The sequence below is a fragment of the Sparassis crispa genome, assembly GCF_003851025.1.
Source record: "Sparassis crispa DNA, contig_000008F, whole genome shotgun sequence".
Classification (NCBI taxonomy): domain Eukaryota; kingdom Fungi; phylum Basidiomycota; class Agaricomycetes; order Polyporales; family Sparassidaceae; genus Sparassis; species Sparassis crispa.
In genome coordinates, this window is record NW_020939755.1 from 1,010,214 (window position 1) to 1,029,933 (window position 19,720).

Below are 19,720 nucleotides of genomic sequence, written 5' to 3' on the forward strand. Positions count from 1 at the left end.
GAGATCCGGGCCTCTCGTAGGCCTCTCGTCAGGTCACAAGGCTGGAATCTGCTCGACGCTGCTTTCGCTACACCTGTAGTCTCCTGACCTAGATCGTTCCAATGGCGCACTATATAGCATATGCATGCTGCCCTCCCTCTCCTCAATCACCCAAGAACCGCCATGTCCATCCAATGTGCGTGTCTGACCCTCAGCTTGAGCCTCCTTGGGCTGATCACAAAACCTACAGCCAAACATTTTTTGAACACTCATGAGGATCTTGTCGTCGAGTCCCTCGAAGGCCTTTGTACCTTAAATCCGCAACTCTCACTTGATCGCGCAGACAAGGGTAAGTGTTGCTATATGCTGTATTCCCTCTGCTCATGATGTCTGCCTTCAGTGGTCTATGTGACATCTCCGGATCATACCAAGGTCGCTCTCATCTGCGGTGGCGGATCGGGACACGAACCAGCTCATTCAGGTTTCGTGGGCGAGTACTTTTCAACAATGACGTCATAGCTTCATGCTGAGGATCACCGTGCAATTCAGGCGATGGCATGCTTACCGGTAAGTATACTCTGTGTGTGTTCCCAAACAACCCTAAATATTCCGACATTCAGCTGCCGTATGCGGAAGCGTGTTCGCGTCTCCTAACGCAAGTCAAGTCCGTCGGGGCATCGATTTGACAGAGAATGAAAAGGGGTCTGTGTGAATTCATCCTCCGTAGTGGTCGATACTTAACGTTTGATTTCACCAGAACCGTTATCATCGTGAAGTGAATTTCAGGCCAGTTTCATGCCTGTATTTTCCACGCTGACAGCTGTTTTGAGGAATTACACCGGCGATGTTCTGAATTTCGGCCTGGCAAAGGAACAGTACGCCGCGTTGCATCCCACGAAAGCTGACCGTGTCAAGTTTGTCATCGTCGGCGATGACGTTGCTGTGGGCAAGACCCAGGGTCGCATTGTTGGCCGAAGGTGCTCATTTAGAATATATATATTTTCGTTTGCAATGTACCTAACCCACCAATCTTTTTGCAGAGGTCTTGCGGGTACTGTGCTCGTATATAAGATCGCCGGGGCCCTTGCAAAGAGAGGCGCAAGCCTCGACGAGGTATATTCTGTTGCTCAATGGGTTGCTTCAAGAACGGGTACCATCGGCGTTAGCTTGGAGCACTGCCATGTAAGATTATTTCGACCCTATGTGTCGCAATACCGGTTTGATTAACCCCCGTTTCGCAAGGTACCCGGTACTGCCGCCTCCGAATCGCACCTCTCACCTTCAGAAATCGAGATCGGTATGGGGATCCACAACGAGCCGGGTAACCGCCGTCTCTCACCCGTACCGCCGCTGAACGAGCTGATGCCGCAGCTCATCGAATTCCTCACGTCTACCACGGATCCCGACCGATCTTTCCTCCCCTTCCGTGGTAAGGACAAAGTCGTCCTACTCGTTAACAATCTGGGTGGGACTAGTGAGCTCGAGCTCAGCGGCATAGTAGGCGAGGCCAGGAGGGTGGCAGTCAAGGCCGGTCTGCAAGTTGAACGCGTCCTGGCGGGCACATTCATGGTTGGTACTTTACCCTACGCATCGTCCCGTTGGCAGTCTTAAACTTATGGCCCCTATAGACCAGTCTGAACATGCCTGGCTTCTCAATCACCCTGCTCCTCCTCCCTCACGCCGATGAAACGGGCCCTCCGGCCTCCCTTATACTCTCCCTACTGGACGAGAAGGCCAACGCGTCCGGATGGAAGTGGGCATCTGGTTCACCGCCTCTACCATCCTCAGTGCAAGTGAAGCAGACGTCCGGCACGGCACCTGTCGCAGCGGCCCGCGATGTCACGGCGTTGACTGCTGAAGACCCGAAGACGTTCGTAGCTGCCGTAGAGCGAGCATGCCAGGGGCTCGTTGAGGCGGAGCCGGAGATTACCCGGATGGACATCATCGCCGGAGACGGCGACTGTGGGCTGACACTCAAGACCGGCGCGCAGGGTGAGTCCGCACATCTGAAGATCACGCATATGACGCTGATTGGGATGGAAATTCCCAGCGGTGCTCCGAGAAGTGCAGAACGGAAATATCACAGGCGAGGACGTCGTCCGCTCCGTTATATCCGTGTCAAAGGTGGCGGAGGAGCAGATGGGCGGAACCAGCGGAGCCCTTTACTCGTGAGCCATTTCCCTTTACTTATGATGTGCGAATCGTGATCTGCGATCTTGTTCAGAATATTCTTCTCTGGCCTCGCTCAAGGTCTCCAAGCGCAATTCTCCGGCAAAAGTACCCTGACGTCTGTCCAGTGGTCTGCTGCTCTGACGTCTGCGCTCGAGAAGCTCTACACCTACACCCGCGCCCGTCCGCCATCGCGCACGCTGGTTGATCCCCTTGAAGCTTTCGTTACAGCATTGCCGGCGAACACGACCGACTTCAGCGGCGCGGTGAAGGCAGCGAGCGACGCTGCGCTCAAGACGCGTGATCTGGAGGCGAAGGCCGGCCGCAGTGCCTACGTAGAAGGCGACAGGCTCAGACAAGAGAGGGTCCCAGACCCGGGCGCATGGGGTGTCAAGGTCATCGTGGAAAATCTCCTTGCTTGAAAATAAATGGACGCGCAGTGTATCCACAGTGTACATTATCTGTCTGTCAAGCATATGTGCCCATGTCGGTGGAGTCTTCTCCCGCTGTGTGGGCGAAATACTTGCATCCCTGTAGAATCTAGAGTTCAGATTTGTTTTCCTTTTGGGGCAGATGTGCAAGGCGACGTCTCCGACATCAAATTGGGCGACTTTCTGTCTAGCGCGAGCATGTACGATACGAACCGACGATGTCGGTCTCCGGCGTGGATAACAAAATGAAGACCTTGTCCTTCGGTAACTTGAGGCCTAGCGCTGAGCGCTGAGCGCTGATTGCGCGAGCTGCTGACCTGCCTCGTTACAGTCGGTTTCATACGATTGAGTTCACGAACGTCAGATTGCTCCACTCGGTGGACGGGGTAGCTATTCTGAGCAATGGAGTCTATGTCTTGACGTCGAGCTCCAAGATTGGGCGATTAGCTTGACTCGTCGGACCGCAGCTTTGTCGTTGATCTGACCAGACCTACAGGAAGTCGGTCGACCTTTCCGGACTGACGGTTTACATTTTTGGTCGTTGACGTGAATGCTACTCCCAACCTTGACCATCTAGATGGGACGGAAGGAAAGCCTAGGAGAAGGGGGGACGGGGATTAGATCACCGCTGTTCATTATCACGGCGTGTCGTGTGCTGGGTTCCTGTACTCATGCTGGTCTTCGTTGGGAAAGAGCAAAGGAAGCCGACGGATCCCCCAGTGGGTTCGGATGGGTGATTGACAGATGATGGACCTCATCATCATCCCTGCATACCCGAGACCGGGTCGGACGTAAGTGGTTTGGTGAGCATCGAAGGGTGAAGTTTCTCCGCAGCGACCTAGAGACCGGAGCATGCGGGTGCATCCAGGACGCGTTCGCACTAGGAAATGAAGGTGAGCGGTCACATGGGCGCGTAGACCCATATGCTTTAGATCATCGAGATCTAATTATTGTCATTGCGGTCAGCGACCTGAGCGCTGGACTGTCGCAAGCGCGGTCAGACAGGACGTGCGGTACATTGCACACTCGCGAATCGCCCTCGATGCGTTCCGCGCGAGCACATGAGCCGCGATAGGATATGCTGGCTGGCGGGCTGCGTGACCGCGACCGTAGGCACCGAGCACCCGCCGCGATCAGCCAGCGTTCATAATGGACTCGGGAACCGCGACCTGCTGACCTCCGCGAGCCCGAATGCTCCGGATGCACGGGGACCCCTTGCCCCAGGGGGTATCAGGCTCAGGCACAGAGCTAGGAAGTTTTGAGTGGAAAGCAGTTGGCACCTCTGCGTTGCCTCTGTGAGTCAGATTGCGCACTGGCAGGATCGGATCTAGAGTCACCGGTGTGCATGGCATTTCGTTGTCAAGATGGATGGCGTTGTAGTGGTTAACAGGCGGCGTGCTTGGCTGAGGGACCACCAACGGCTTACGGCCCACTTACGGCCATGGACGTTGCACTGCGAAGATCTCTCTTTCCGTACAGCGACGAGGCCCAACTGCTTGGCGTCGATCGCGTTTGATCGCGTACATGGGGCACGTGACAGGAAAGGATCACCTTGGCATTGGCAATGGGAGAACTTTGCTCTGCGTGCTCCGTCCTTTCTCGCAGGCTGTCCACCGTTTACCGAGTCAAATAAGAACGCGTTCGTGTCAAATGCACGCAAGGAAACGTCAAACTCAAGCTCACGGAGCTTCCAGACGGGCCGCGCTTGGTCCGACGTCGGGCATAGTATGGCGGACCCTCGCCAGCAACGGTCCGCCAGCTTAATGTTTGCTCTCAAACCGGGTTTCTTACGACATATTGTAGGTCTCCGTCGGTGCCATCTCGAGGCGGGACGGTCCTCGGTGGCTATTGTCATATCGATGGATGACCCGCGCGAAGTCGCGAACATTGGAAGTGCTCTGCGTCGTCGCAGAGCATGACGCCATGGCCTTCTCGCAGGTGCATGCAAGCAACCGTTTGACGTGTTTAACCGATGTCGCTCGTTGTCGCCGTCCAATGCGCAAGCAGAGAACGGGATTTCGGAGCGGGATATGTTAAACGCGCGGAGAGGCAAGCGAGGAGGTCGCTCGCTTGGCAGTCAGGCTACAGCTCTCTCCTCGTGCCTCGCGCCTAAGCGGTCTCCCCGCTCATGCTCGAGACTGCCCTCGGATGGTGCGCAGCGGATGGTGACATGCTACTAGCCATGGATGTCGTTGCCCACGGGGAGGGGTGCGGGGTGTCGTGCCGTGCCTGGGGGAAAGCTTCATTCATCAGATGCGGCTGATGAAACGCCCATACAGACATGTCGCACATGCTCCCATCTCCGTTTCTGCATGTCTGCTCTGCTATATAAACCACTCTGATCCACTGTCATGCCTCGTGGTTCTTTTCCCACTTTCCCTGCACTACCTACCCCCGTTCCCCTGCTATCACAATGCCAGGTGGTCCCCTCGCGTCCGGTGCAGGTATCGGAGCCAACGCACCAAAGTCCAAGCTCGCTGGCATCGGTATCGTCGCCTTCGCCGCCTTCGGTGGCATCCTCTTCGGTTATGACACCGGTATCATCTCTGGCATCATCGAGATGAACGACTGGCTCAGGACTTTTGGTGTCGCCACAACCGACCTCAAAGACTACCCCAGCGGTTACTACCTCCCCTCTAACAGACAGTCTCTCGTCGTCTCCATTCTCTCCGCCGGTACCTTCTTCGGTCAGCTTCTTCTTCTCTTCCTCTGTTTCCCCGTACTCCCCATCCCCCCACTCACTCCTTCTTTTTCCAGGTTCTCTTCTCGGTGCTCCTGCTGCCGACATCCTAGGTCGTCGCATCGGCATCATGGTCTCCACCCTCGTCTTCTCCCTTGGCGTCGCCCTTCAGGTCGGTTCTCACACCCTCCCCACCTTCGTCGTTGGCCGTGTCTTCGCCGGTCTCGGTGTCGGCCTTGTCTCTACCCTCATCCCCATGTACCAATCAGAGTGTGCGCCCAAATGGATTCGTGGTGCCGTCGTCGGCGGCTACCAATGGGCTGTCACCATCGGTCTGCTCCTCGCCTCCGTCTTCAACAACGCGACCAAGAACCGCAACAGCCACGCTGCATGGAGAATCCCCACTTCCATCCAGTTCATTTGGGCGTTTATCCTCTGCACGGGCATGATCTTTCTTCCTGAGGCTAGTCTATTTTTAGCCTTATCTCAATTCACTCGCTCACTTTCTCGCCTGCAGTCACCCCGTTGGCTCATCAAGCAGGGCCGTGATGAGGCTGCCGCCAAATCCCTCTCGCGTCTCGTTGGTCTTCGTCCTGAAGACCCAGAGGTTCAGACAGAACTCAACGAGATCCGTGTCAACCTCGATGAAGAGAAGGAGCTCGGCGAGAGCTCCTACCTCGACTGCTTCAGGTTCACCCACAACAAGATCGCCCTCCGTACCCTCACCGGTATCTTCATCCAGGCATGGCAGCAGCTCACCGGTATCAACTTCATCTTTTACTGTACGTGTTTCGTGTACTTCTATTTGTGTTTCCTGCCTGTTCATCACCGTCTGCAGACGGCACGACCTTCTTCACAAACTCGGGTATCAGCAACCCCTTCCTCATCTCCGTAGCCACCAACATTGTTAACGTCTTCATGACTCTCCCCGGCATGTGGGGTGTCGAGCGCTTTGGTCGTCGTAGCTTGCTGCTCTGGGGTGCCGCGCTGATGTGCATCTGCGAGTTCCTTATCGCGATCATCGGTGTCACCATCTCGGTGCACAACAAGCCCGGCCAGCAGGGGCTGATTGCCCTTGTCTGCATTTACATTGCCGCCTTCGCATCGACTTGGGGTCCCATCGCTTGGATCATCACCGGCGAGATTTTCCCGCTGAACGTCCGTGCCAAGGCCATGTCCATGTCCGTTGCCTCTAACTGGTGAGCCCCGCAGCGCTTCGTTTGATGCACACAGACGCTGACGTCTGTGACGGTTAGGCTGTGGAACTTCGGTATCGGGTATGCCACGCCATACCTCGTCAATACCGGCCCAGGAAACGCAGCGCTTGGTGCCAAGGTGTTCTTCATATGGGGCTCTACGTGTTTGGGTGCCCTCATCTTCACCTACTTCTGCGTACCAGAGGTCTGTACCTTCTTTTGGTGCCGTTGCTGTCCGGTTATTCACAGGGCTTCGCACATCAGACCAAGGGCCTCTCGCTCGAGCAGATCGATATCTTGTACCAGAACTCCACCCCTCTCACCTCCGTCAAGTACCGCCGCGAGCTCATCGCGAACAATGTCCACGTCGCCGACTCCAGGGTCCACATTGACGACAAGGCGTCGGAAGAGAAGGTCTGAGCGACCGTCTCTAACTTTTCTTCGCCGTTACGGGGTGGGGTTTATACCATACATGCCAAACATGAACCATTGTCTCGAATTGCAATTGCCATTAATGTGTAACGAGTAGTTTTACGACGCAATCGGTCTAACGCATTTCTTTCTCCGTTATGTAACTCGAGCTTGACTTGAGCTGTCCAAGATTGACGTATTCTGCTGCTGCATGTCCTCAACGATGCAAATCCCATGTCGTCCAGAGTGCTGGCGGTCTTGCTACCTGCCCGTAGGACCGACAATTTACCGCAGCGCTCCGACAGCATGGTCAACTTCTCACGAACTAACAGAAGTTTGCACTCGGAGTGGAATAATATTGGATCAATGTGTGCGATGGCCGCGCCCCATTTTTGACCGGACTGGACGCTCGGAATATGTACACGGGATCCAGGCATGAATTACACTGTCGCTCCACTCCGCCGCCAGTCATGCTGTGAGAGCCTGCCTGGACATGGGAAGCTACCAGAGGGAGGCCGTCGTACGGCGCGTCGCACGAGAGAGATGATGAGAAGAGGGGTGCTGAGAGAGCGAGGCGTCGAAATCGACATTGGAGGACCGCAAGCGGGTACAGAATGGATCAGGGACGTGCATGGTGGACGGAAGCTGTCAGCGCTACGGCAGGACCCCTCGGACATGCTATTAGCTAGCGGTATCCGGAATTACACTGGACGGGTTTGGCGCGGCTGCGCGGCAGTTATTTGGAGGATATGGACTACACAGAGTGACAGGGTGGTGTGCCGTATCTGTGAGGCAGCGGTATTCGACAGGTCGGCAGTGTGAGTACCACAATATTCAATGAAAGGTCTGTGGTCGGTGCTAGCGCCTTCGTGCTGTGCGTAGAACTGAGTTGACGGTGAACATTATAATTTCACCCGGACGAATAGCAGTTGAGACATGGCAGGCTGTGCTTGATGGGCACGACTGCACGGAGCGCCATAGATGTATTAACCCTTCCCCTAGGCACATGTACGCGGACATAGCTAGCTACAGTGCAGTTCTGCCGCCATTAGTTCTTCTCTGGTTTGCGGTAATAACAGCCTCGGTACTCACAGGTGTACTGCGGTGGGCATGAATGACAGTCAGACCAACTTCGCCGCGACCATCATTCGTTCAAAGTCCCGAAGGCACATGGACTTGTCGGAGGAGGTTGAGAAAACTTCGAGCATCTCCACGATCTAGCCAACGATAGGATCAATGGTGTGCTTGTGAAAACATGTATCGGAGGTACTGACCTCTTCTGCCGTGATTTTCTCCTTCAGCAGCTTAAATACTCGGCTGATGTCCTTGATCATGATCTTCTGTGTGTCAATATCTCCGTCCAAGACACCAGGGAAGAAGAGCGCGAACGTACGACGGCACTCTTCCTTCTGCCGTGCGGTGAGCTGACGGGGTTGTTGGACATGGATATGGTCCTCGCCGTGCTCGTCAATTGCGGACGAGGCAGCCCTAGAGGTTCTCCTCGTTGCATGTCCAGCTACAGCCTTGGATTTTGACTTGGCCTTGAAAGTAACGAAACCGCCTTCCTGATAATCCTCATCCGAATCTTCTGCATCTTCAGCAGATTCACTCTCTGCGTCCGAAGCCATGTATTCATCGCTAGAGTCTGCTTCTTCGTCCATCTCGTCCGCGTCTGCATCGGGTCCTTCAGCAGCACTTGCCTCCGCACTCCTGTCTGTACTGTCTACGGCAGTGTCGAGCAGCACAGCGCAAACGGTACGCCAGTCCTTGCGGCTGACGTACTGCTCATTGACGCTTTCGTGTGTGAGGTTTAGCTGATGGCTGCCCTGCCATCCGGATGCAGCGGTGCGGAACACAGAGAGGATGTCCTCGTCGTCCGGTGGGATGTCCAGTATCTGTAGCGCGGTAGGAATGTATGACAAGGGGATCTGGGTGGTGTCCGTGCGTGATAATGTATTTTCACCTTCGGAGTTGCTGGTGTCGAGGCCCTCGTCGATGAGGAAACCTTCCCGCTCCGGACCATCTACAATGAAACCTCCAGGCTGAGAATCTTCAAAGAGAAATCCTCCAGGTTGCTGATCGTCGATGATGAACCCTCCAGGCTCGGCGGTTGAGCGTTCACCGCTCGTGCGGTTTATCTTGCGCCTTTTGCGGGGAGGACCTGGCTGGGAGTCAACCGCGATGGCTGAGTTAAATGCATGGTCTATGCGTTGTCTTAGACGTTCCGACAAGGCAGCGAAAGCGACAATATCGTCGTCGTCGTCGTCGTCGTGCATGGTGGACGTGGTGGAGCGGCGCATGGACGGTCACGTGGTACGTGTAGACGCGTGAGGGGGCGTGACGGTTGTTCAACGAGAACCACGATGGTCCAAACGCGTCCCTCCCGTCCGCGCCCACGCGAAAACTCTCCTCTTCACCTCGTCTCCGACACAGAACATGACACAGAACCCGAACTCGACACCCCACCAGCCGCCCAGCGCACCCTTTCCAAGAAACGCCTCAGCGAGCGCTTCTCCCTTGACCAAGACAGCTTTTCTTCAGACACAGGCCGCATACCTCTCAAGTCCGTCAACATCAACGACGACGAAGCAGAGAAGCGTAGACGCAGGAAGAGTGCCAAAGTCGCAGCTCCTCCCGAAAATGCTCATGCTGGACCGTCTTCAGAGGGAAATGCCGACGAACAGGGGGAACGGGATTCCTCTGCGCAGGCCAGGCAGAAACAGCAGCTATTGTCTGTAGCTCAAGCCCCCGTCATTAATGTTCCACTGGATGTGATGAGCTCCAACTTCGAGGAGTGGATGAAGATGGCCACAGACAATGTTAGACTCCTTCCTCTGTACTGATGCGACGCGTTTCAACTGACTTTTTCGCAGAAAATCAATGCAGCGAACTCCTGGAATTTTGCTCTTATTGACTATTTCCACGACATGTCTCTTCTGCGCAATAACACCGACAATTCCATCAATTTCCAGCGCGCGTCCTGCACTCTCGATGGCTGCGTTAAGATCTGGACAAGTCGAGTCGACAGTGTCGGTACTGAGACCGGTAAACTGCTGAGCAATCTTGCCAATGAAGGCAGGGGCGACGGCGCAGAAGACGAAGAAGGCGGGAATTCCGACAACCCTGACGGTCAAGACCCGACCCAAGGTCAACGAAAACGTAAAGCACACAGAGCAGAGTCGACTTTGGCAAAATCTGTTGTTCAGCTCCGCAGTAAGAAGCTTGACCTCGAGTTCAGCGTCGATCCGCTGTTCAGGAAAACATGTGCTGATTTCGACGAGGGCGGAGCACACGGCCTCCTCATGAATCACCTTAGTCTGGGCGTAGGCTCTGACGGTAGTCTTCGAGTAGTCTTTGACGCTAGTGATTCCATGGGGAAGGGTGGCGATGAGGAAGAACCTCTGGAGGAACCGCAAGATGAGGTCGATCTCAGTGAACTCAAAAGTGCGGTCTCGACTTTGATGGTTATCACACAGTCCACTGAACATACCTCGCAGAGCAATTCCTCCCTTCCCTTGACGTTCTCGATGACAAGGCTATCTCCCACTCGCTGGAGGGCTTTTCCTTCTCCAAGGATGCATTCTCCTTTGATGAGACAACTTTCTTCAGAGAAGATTCTGCTATGATTGATGATGACGATGACGACAACGACAATGATCCTGGCGTGTTACATGGGGAAGATCATGGAGCGCTTCAGCAGCCGCCGATGGATGTTGATTCAGAAGCTGCTGCTCCCGCCGAGGATTTTTTTGTCGGTGAGCAGGCCGTGGGCGGTGACTTCAACGCCGGAAATTTTGACAATGGCGATAATTATGGCGGTAATCATGTGCCAGACGGACCTGAGGCAATGCCTGGCCAGCCTGGTCAGCCAGGTGCATTTGTCCCCTTTGATCCTAGACGAGTGCCAGATGAGCGCGATCTCGTCATGGCTATGACAGACGGCGGCTTGATGATGGACTACTTTGACCAGACATTCCTCAAGAATTGGGCCGGTCCCGAGCATTGGAAACTGAGGAAGGTTGTTCGAAAGTGTGAGTGTCGTTTTTCGCTATCTCTTCTAGTAGCTGGTATAAACGGTGACCATTAGCTGAGCCTTCCGAAGTCGCTGGTCCCAAGGCCAAGCGAGAAAAGAAGGAAGCGTTCAAGATTGATTTCCTCACTTCTTCGGAGAAGGATGTCAAGACGCTCGCCAAAGAATTGTTTGCACCCGTTGCGAAAGGTGCCGGAATCAGTCTTCCGGCACCTGCATCCGGCAAAGCTAGCGGTCGCAGGAGCAAGAGCAAAAAGGGCAAGGAGAAGGAGAAGCGGAACGACCAGACGCTACCTGACGATATGCACTTTTCAAGTCGACAGTTGGTTACCCTATTCCTGAAGCCAAAATTCTCGGCACGTTTCGTCTATTCACCTGCGTTCGATATATACTTATATAGGCCCATCATCTTTGCAGTTGAAAATGCGCGGTCGCCGAGTCCGTGGCCATGACCGCGGTGATGGAGAAGTTGACGAGAATTTCTGGGCGCAGGCAGCTGCAAATCAAGCAGCCGGCCGGGTGGACGATGACGACGAGAGTATGTGTTCCCCACTGACAGTCTAGTAGTGGCTGACTCTAGCGGCTATTCTTTAGCGGTGAATGGTGGCACCATTCCGTTCAACACTCAATTCTTCCACGACGATTACGACGATGCTCCCGGTTTCGAAGATATATATGACGGCGCCGACCAAGATACGGTCGACCATCTTGAGCCGGGTGAGCAGGATTTACTGGCAGCCACTCAGGGTCAGACTAGGCGCGTACGGCCAGAATTTGTGAATTACGCGAAGCGGGCGAAGAGGGTCGACGTCAGGAAACTGAAGGAGAATATTTGGAAGGGCCTCGATATTGTCGTTCCTGAAGGAAAGGGTGCAGATGAAGATGAAGATGCCATGGTTAGCAGTAATGTCATCCCATATGCTGGTGCTCCGTCTGATTCCCTATGTTCGTAGGACATTGATGGTGATGGTCGGGCTGCTACAGATCCCGCTGAGCCTCGAGTCTTCACTTCCGTCATCTCAGGTTTGCAAAAAGCATACCCCAAAGAGAAGATGGAGGAAATCAGCACAAGCTTTTGCTTTATCTGTCTTCTGCATCTCGCGAACGAGCGTGGTCTAAAGCTTGAGACTGGTGCTGGAGGTGCCGATGATCGCGATGATGATCGTCCAGTAGGAAATATATGGGATCTGAAGGTAAGTGTGCTACAGCTACGGATCATATATAACTTAATAATTGTATAAATGCAGGTGTACAGGGACCCAAGCGCATATCTAGCGACAGTATGATCTATTCCGTCGGATGAGTTCACTGTATCCGTATCCGTTGTTTATTGTGTTTTGGTTCGAGCACTTTTTTTCAGTCCTGGTTATACAAGAGATTGTATTGTACTGGAGTCACCTAGTCAGTACTCAGTACTGTCATTTGCTTCCATCTTCAACGAAGGTAAGGTAGCCAAGCATACCCACTTTGGGTTCTGCGGTCGGCGTGTGCAAGGTGTGTGCACAGGCTCGGCCTGATCCGCCGTATTGAGGCTCTCTGCAAGGAAGGGCTGTATATTCCTTTCCCCCCATATAATGTTAAGAGTGACGACGACCAGTACGGGATGTTAAAAATACAGGGCAGACCAGAGGAGCGACGAGCTCGTCAAGAGTAAGTGCTACAAGAGAAGATCACGCGTATGATACATCCCCTTCTGAAGATCCTTCTGACTTCCCATCACCCGCCGGTCCTACGCTGCAGAATTAGACCATGCATCAAATAATTCGTCATATCGCTGTTGTCTGCGAGCACTAAAGTCTATGAACTGGAGGAAGGCTTCGTGCGACAACTCTAAGATGCCCTTGGTGGACACACGTGGAATACAGTCATCGCGAGGGAAGATGGTGAGGATATCAGACGATGGAATGCGTGCTTGGGGTACGCTGGAAGCAAGGAAGACACGCTCGCCGAAGGGGATGAAAGTATTGACATCTACCCATCGATCTCTGGAACTATGCGAATGTGCAGCTGCAGAGGCCGTTAGTATAAGAGAACATGGCTTGAATGAAGCACTCGCCTTGCACGACCATGATCTGACGCTGTACGATTGCAACGGCAAGGGAGCCGTGAGGTATCATGTCCGTCGGAAAAAGATAATACTGTTGACGGAATGTACACGCCAAAAAATGCAAGAAAACCAAGAGTGAGAATGAAAACGAGGTGAAGCCCTCGACAAAGAGCAGTGTTGACTGCCACAGCACCGGTGCACGCAGATTGACCAGGTGGGCTTATGTAGCTGGTTCATTACTGAGCATATCACGCGCTCCTATATGAGTGGACCACAAGGACAATGGAGCACATACATGTACAAGATAGAGGGAGGCTAGAAGCGAGTCTCAACAACAAAAGAGAACGAACAGGGAACAAGGCCTTACCGGTAAGTTACCAGCCTCGGCGTTCCTGACTTGCCCTGCCCATATTTGGCAAGTGTAGAGTTCCGGGAATAATTCTCCAGCATACTTTTCGCAAGGTCACGGTTGTAACCCCGTGTAGAACTCAGCGGGAAATCATCCTCGAAGCCCTAGTGCTTGTTTTCCTGTCGCACCTTATGTTGAACACTTCTACGAAGTACAGCATACAACCCATCTCCTTTTGAGCAAAATGAACCCACTGATCAGTGAATCGGAGAGGTGGTGATGCAGATGGGGAGTACAGTTGCGGACAATCAAACGCGGTAACTATTTTAGTCCAATTATGTAGAGTCCGGACAGTGCCGGAAGCTTTCGGAAACTGCACAAATGTGATGCTTATGACTCAGAGACTCGATTTGCACGAGCCGATTTCACTAATTCTTATTATTTCCTGTTTTGGACCCAAAATTTTGGCCAACCCCATAATTAATTAGATAAAAATACGAAAAAATATGCAATCGACTCCTTTCAATGAGTAGGGCATAATGCCACAAACAGATGAAAAATATACATCCAAAAATATGGCTATAGAAAATGCACAAAGTATACCTAGAATATGGAATTTGTCATTTAAAGTTACTGTCTTAGATAGCATTCTGACCATTGCCAATCTAGCTATGATGAGCGGGTTCGTGCCAGAGGCAGTTTCAGCTGAAATCTGCGCGAACATGTGAGAACACCTCAAACGTGTGGCGTAAGAACAAATGCGTAAGTAGCAGTAGGATCCCTTACGGAAGCTGGTTGGGTGAATTTTGGGTGGATTCGCAACATTTGAATGAATCAGAGGTTGCGGGTGACTAGCAGGTGGCCAATAGTACTCACTACGACCGCAAAGTGGCCTATAAGTGTCGAAAAAATCGCCCAAAAATTTGGCCATCCAAAAACTTCGTGGGAAAAACTATCTGAGTGCATTTTTGGGGGTTTTAAACCTCCCTGAGTCTGAATCTGAAGTCCATTTGTCTCAGAAAAATCTAGTTCAGGCGCTATCAAATTAACCGTGTTTGATTGTCCGCAACTGTAGGCTCCAGGTAGCCGAGCTCTGTACCCTCGGCCCGCGTCTACCTACCGTATTCCTGATCCAATGGCATGGTTGCACGAATCGCCCATGTTCTCCCGGGGATTAATTCATGTAATAGTCCTCATGATATCATTCTTGAGCAAGCTGGAGGTCTAGGCGTTGGATATCACCCATCGGTTTACCCGGTCATCATTGGCAGCGTCAGATACGGCCGTGAAAGGCGTAGAATGATTAGGGCCGGTAGTCGAACTACGTCAGAACGTTACAGCGCTACAAGGCGTCGCCAATCGAAAAGACGGATGGCATTCAATCAGCACTCAGAAGGAATGCGGGTAAAGAAGACTGTACTGATATTCCATAGCAATCCGAAAGGTTCAAAACTGGTACCGCTTCGCAAAGGCAAGTGCACAAGAAAGTGTCTGAGAGATGTCCCAGAAAGAAGCGAAGGAATACGAGAAGGTGGAAGTCGCAAGGCATGACCGTACAGCACTTGAAGGTACCTGCGAGGATCAAACTAGTATGCGGTCTCGAGTGCAAGTGGCGAGAGCCGGAGCTGGTCCATCGATGTGTACAATATTGTCATATACGATTCATAGTCAAGGTAACAGTCGACGTCAGAACGTCTGGGAAGTTCGACGGTAAGCCCATACTGTGCAGTAGAGGTGACTGAACTCCTAGCAGAGTGAGCACTTGGAGGGAATGTATAAGTCATGACTATGACCACAACACGACGGACTGATTGATGCGATGCTGAGCCAAGGAAAGTCCAGGTCCACAAATGAGGGTCAACATCATGACGGTACCAACATTGGTCTACGGAGGCGGATATAGGCCTGCCAGCTGCCCATCGAAACGTGTTGAAGTCCTACGAGGACCAGGTGCTCCAGCCGAATATGGTTGTTGCCAACACGCCATCGGCGATCAGCATCCTCTTCCATCCGCTGTTGCTGCATCTCCTATGATATCTGATGAGTCGCCTCATGCAAAAACAACAGCAGCTAAACTAACATCTAAAAACCGCTGTATGGTCTTTGCAACATTCTTAGCCAGTTTAGAGCGAGTGATGGGACCAGGAGGTGTTCTGAAATCCCTGGTCGGTATCTGTCTACTCCACGGCACATATCCTGGCCACTAACAGAACACAGGTATCGGAAATAAATCCACCGGTCAGGCTGATTACCTCGTGGCGCGGGAAGAGTGGACTTACCATGAGCCTGATGGAAACGGATGGGCCACGGTTAACGAACATCAGATCGTCCCGGCCAACCAAGCGCATGAACTTGCTTGTGAGCGCATCACAAAGAGGGATGCCGCAAACAGCCGGATCGGTCGTGAAGAACATGATGGGTTCCTCAAGCTTGACTTCCTCGACGTAACGCCGCCTGTCGCTCTGAGTGTGAGGACGATATGTCCTCTGGGGAACCAATGGGCCGTCATGAGAGGATGCATAACGGGCCGCAATGTCTGGCACAGTCTGCGGAGCATCGTCTACACCGTAGCAGAAATTCGGAAGCATCTTCAGAAATAATTCAACATTCACTACATTACGAGCATTGTTCGTATGACACACCTGAAGATCAGACGAATTTACAAAAGGCGAAGTCGGTGAACTGGGAGAATGATTGACGAACGTATGTCCCCCGGCTAGCGGAGACATTGCAGGTGTAGTTGGAGGTAACGAACCGCCGCTTGATGGACTAGACTGTCCCAAGGTAGAGTAACCTGCGTACCCACTGGATGTGGGTGTGTATTCCACAGGAGAGTAAATATGGCCCTGAGGAAACGCCAAGGGCGGTGTGGGGTCGAGTGCTGAGATATCGACGAATATCTGGGGGACTTGGCGTGTCGACGGGTTTGTAGGTGGTCCCATTTCCAGGGAGCCATCGGTAGCGGTGTATGTCGCGATGGAGGAAGGTTGTAGGTTGAATCCGTCTCCGTAAGACTGATTCGTTGGCTCGGGGTCGAATAAAAGAGAATCCAAAGGAACTGGTTGAGGAGAGTATTGCCATGAATCACGAGAAGGTGAATTGTACAGTTCTTCCGGTTGATGATGAATACTGTTGCTTCCAACGAACAGTCCAGAATCCTCAGCGGGGGTCAGATAGAGTCCCAATTGCTGCTCGAAAGGAGGTGAGACATGCAAAAGATTGATGCAGATACATTGACAGGACTGGCCAGGACACGTACAGGTCCTAATTCTGGTAGGTGAGATGGATTCAAGCTCTCTTTCTCCATGCTCCACGGGTCACTCAAACGCAATTTTGAGGAATGCATAGTAGACAGTCGCGGGGATCCGCCCTCGAAGTTTGAGAACCTCTCCAGTGTGACTGACTCTTACCGATGGAAGTGTGGGAGGAAAAGGGGAAGGAACAGGCAGGGATGGAAGCGGACAAGAGTTGTTATATCTGAGAGGCTGTAACAGAGCAAGCGCGCGCGAAGGCACCGCCAAAGGACATCCGGTGAACACGAGCGATTACAACATAGGCAAGGACGTTGAACTATGCCACACGATGTAGACACGCATGTAAACGAAGCCCGTAAGCTGGATCTCATATCAAACGTGTATTGGCGTGTTCCAAAAATTTCAGATGAGTTATCCTTGTGCTCCTGAGACTAACACTGCAAGTGCAGTCAAGGAGAGAAGCGTGAAAGTATTCGGCTTTGCTACTTACATATCGTGGCTATGTGAGAAGCGAGGTCCGACGGACACGGAGGCAGTGAATAGAATTCTGTTGAAGGGTTCTGTGGAAATCTCCTGCCACAACCCCCAGTAGACAAGCTGTAAGGCTGTGCATCTGGATTCCGAGGGCATCTGCGCTCGTCGTCACAAAGTGACAGTCTTCCGGCATAGGTTAGACAGAAAGGCCTAAGACGGAAGACCCGAGGGAGGCTGTAGTCGGCAGCGCTGGATGGGTGAGTGACTCGAAAGCAGTGTGTGTGGTTGTAAAGGCGGTGAACGCCACGCGACGTGACAAAGATGGACACGCTTGTCACGCGTTTGCTCCAACCCACGTGACCATCAACTGCGTCACCGTAACTCGTCACCGGTACTTCTAGTCTGACTACTATCCTAGGCATAGTTCTGCAAACTCTTTCAGTGTACTGCTGTAGCTCCCTGACAACTTCATGATATCCCTTGAAACTTGCAGTCTATGTGCAATAATGTCTCCTCTACAAGGTTATCTAAGTAGCATGCTAAAATTCCCAGAACTTATGTTCTCGGAGACCTTCTGGTGATGAGAGTGCAAGTGTGCAGGGTAATGCAAAATTGTCACTGGAGGCACTGATAAAGAGAAGAGGTGCAGATGACCATTTCACTACAAGACTGTGCAGCATGGCCTGTTCCCAGCCTTCCTTGCTATGAACTGTACTAGAAATATGTTTTGTAGTAAGTCAGGTCCTAAAAACACAACATCATTAGCCTAACTACCTGTTCTTCCCTGCAGGAAGAGGAGAAATGTGTCATGACATGTATACACAGAATCATGCACATAATGTGAAAACTTCTATAAGGTGGGAGACCACCAAAAATGCACTAGTTGACCAAGACTACCAGTACTTTATAAGTCCGTAGGGATGCGTGAGCATAGCAGAGCCTTATATAGTGACAAGGTATATATTCTAATGCAAAACTTACCCAGTGGTGATTTCTGACAGGTGGAACAATGTTCGTGGCCTATCATTGCCATATTCTCAAAAGCTGACACACTCATATATAACAGAAGTATACACATTTCAATTATTGCTGTGCAGAGGTTATAGTACAAAGGTGCACATACAAGTTACAACCTAAGGCAGAATGGCAAAATTAGTGCAGAGTGGGGGTATGGATAACCCTCAAGGGTAAGGGGTAAGAGTATTGGAGGGGTATGAACTTTCAGACCCTTGGACCCCTGGAGGGTATCATTGCATATAGTATATATAATGTAAGCAGTAATTGTATGGTGACTAAAGCCTAAGTACAGCCTAGATACAGCCTTAAACTATGTCTGCAGAAGCTTCAAAGGGAAAAAAGGCTGTTACAAGCCTTAAACTTAATGTTTATGATGTTATTTCCTCAAGTAAGGCAGATATTGAGGGGTATACCCTCAGAGTTTGGTACCCTTACCCATACCCTTACCCCTGGTGAAGGGTATGTAGGCAAAATGGACGAGGAGTGTCAAGTATCATATAGAGTACAGTTTGCTATGAGAATGTGGGCATAAGATACAGTACAAGTGACCACGTTGGCAGTCCGTACATCAGGAAAACCCAACTTTTAGGGACTTATTTAGACTTTTGGGTCTGGCAACCCTTATTTCAGGTCATAAGTGTTTAAATAAGTCTCAATAAGTCAAATTTCAGACACTCAGAAAATATGGCCCCTTTTGTCCTTATGTCCTTAAATAAGGATCATAAGTCCATTTAAGTCATTTAAGTGCCCTCTTAAGGTTAAGATATACACGTCTGAATACAGTGATTTCTCAATGATGCACGGTCTTTCCTAGCTTCTTTATTTGGTATGCTACTAAGATAGGGCTCATTCATACACGACTAGCCTCACATGATCCAAGATGTCACACTTGGGGGAAATTTCCTTCAAAAATGCAACTAGTGTAGAGCAGGAGTATACCCCTGGGTACCTTGAGCTGTACCCCTACCCTTACCTGCCAAGGGTACCTACCCTTCACCAGGGGTAAGGGTATGCATAAGGGTACCAAACCCTGAGGGTATACTCCTTAATATCTGCCTTACTTGAGGAAATAACATTATAAACATTAAGTTTAAGGCTTGTAATAGCCTTTTTTTCCCTTTGAAGCTTCTGTAGACATAGTTTAAGGCTGTATCTAGGCTGTACTTAGGCTTTAGTCACCATACAATTACTGCTTACATTATATATACTATATGCAGTAATAACCTTCAGGGGTCCAAGGGTCTGAAAGTTCATACCCCTACCCTTACCCTCCAATACCCTTACCCTTTGAGGGTTATCCATACCCCTGCTCTGCACTGAATGCAACTACTCACGCTACACTGCATTTAAGCCATATCTGCTTCTCCAGAATGTAGAGAAACCCACTGCAGTCAATGTGGGGAAGCATATTTATTTTGTTTAACCTGAGGACCGAGGAGATACCAAAACCATGTCAGGATTAGGCTTATTCTGAAGCTTCAAATGTGCCACTTAGATCCTTTTTAGGAATTTCACGTGATATGTCACTTAATGTCATGGGCGCTCAAACCAGTTGTGTATGAACTAGCCCTATCTTACATCCTACTATCATTACCCCAGTAATGCAATCACAATTGCAACTCTGTCACCGCTCCTTCAAATTGAGCCTATCTTGCCTTAAACTTCCTTAGCTTGAACAGGACA

General features: G+C 51.5%; 6 protein-coding genes across 6 annotated transcripts; 3 read left to right on the plus strand and 3 right to left on the minus strand.

Moving 5' to 3' along the window:
- Positions 1 to 162: 162 nt before the first annotated feature.
- On the plus strand, positions 163 to 2,570 carry SCP_0903440 (Dihydroxyacetone kinase 1; the record flags this gene model as incomplete). Its single annotated transcript, XM_027761577.1, has 12 exons — positions 163 to 175; positions 230 to 328; positions 380 to 469; positions 529 to 546; positions 600 to 681; positions 737 to 754; positions 810 to 956; positions 1,020 to 1,161; positions 1,222 to 1,548; positions 1,608 to 1,971; positions 2,030 to 2,147; positions 2,204 to 2,570. 12 exons carry the CDS (start codon positions 163 to 165, stop codon positions 2,568 to 2,570), a joined length of 1,785 nt encoding a protein of 594 aa, XP_027617378.1.
- A 2,422-nt stretch (positions 2,571 to 4,992) lies between these two features.
- Positions 4,993 to 6,875, plus strand: SCP_0903450 (Probable glucose transporter rco-3; the record flags this gene model as incomplete). The annotated part of the gene is made up of 6 exons (XM_027761578.1): positions 4,993 to 5,266; positions 5,337 to 5,722; positions 5,777 to 6,041; positions 6,098 to 6,458; positions 6,516 to 6,660; positions 6,720 to 6,875. 6 exons carry the CDS (start codon positions 4,993 to 4,995, stop codon positions 6,873 to 6,875), a joined length of 1,587 nt encoding a protein of 528 aa, XP_027617379.1.
- A 1,112-nt stretch (positions 6,876 to 7,987) lies between these two features.
- Positions 7,988 to 9,166, minus strand: SCP_0903460 (hypothetical protein; the record flags this gene model as incomplete). Its single annotated transcript, XM_027761579.1, has 2 exons — positions 7,988 to 8,083; positions 8,141 to 9,166. The coding sequence occupies 2 exons, from the start codon at positions 9,164 to 9,166 to the stop codon at positions 7,988 to 7,990; spliced, it is 1,122 nt and encodes a 373-aa protein (XP_027617380.1).
- A 474-nt stretch (positions 9,167 to 9,640) lies between these two features.
- SCP_0903470 (Condensin complex subunit 2) lies at positions 9,641 to 12,182 on the plus strand (the record flags this gene model as incomplete). The annotated part of the gene is made up of 8 exons (XM_027761580.1): positions 9,641 to 9,685; positions 9,740 to 10,310; positions 10,364 to 10,897; positions 10,954 to 11,252; positions 11,314 to 11,434; positions 11,491 to 11,792; positions 11,850 to 12,089; positions 12,144 to 12,182. The coding sequence occupies 8 exons, from the start codon at positions 9,641 to 9,643 to the stop codon at positions 12,180 to 12,182; spliced, it is 2,151 nt and encodes a 716-aa protein (XP_027617381.1).
- Positions 12,183 to 12,625: 443 nt separating this feature from the next.
- Positions 12,626 to 13,013, minus strand: SCP_0903480 (hypothetical protein; the record flags this gene model as incomplete). Its single annotated transcript, XM_027761581.1, has 2 exons — positions 12,626 to 12,903; positions 12,953 to 13,013. The coding sequence occupies 2 exons, from the start codon at positions 13,011 to 13,013 to the stop codon at positions 12,626 to 12,628; spliced, it is 339 nt and encodes a 112-aa protein (XP_027617382.1).
- Positions 13,014 to 15,155: 2,142 nt separating this feature from the next.
- Positions 15,156 to 16,638, minus strand: SCP_0903490 (hypothetical protein; the record flags this gene model as incomplete). Its single annotated transcript, XM_027761582.1, has 5 exons — positions 15,156 to 15,320; positions 15,373 to 15,495; positions 15,572 to 15,880; positions 15,935 to 16,480; positions 16,552 to 16,638. 5 exons carry the CDS (start codon positions 16,636 to 16,638, stop codon positions 15,156 to 15,158), a joined length of 1,230 nt encoding a protein of 409 aa, XP_027617383.1.
- Positions 16,639 to 19,720: the final 3,082 nt, after the last annotated feature.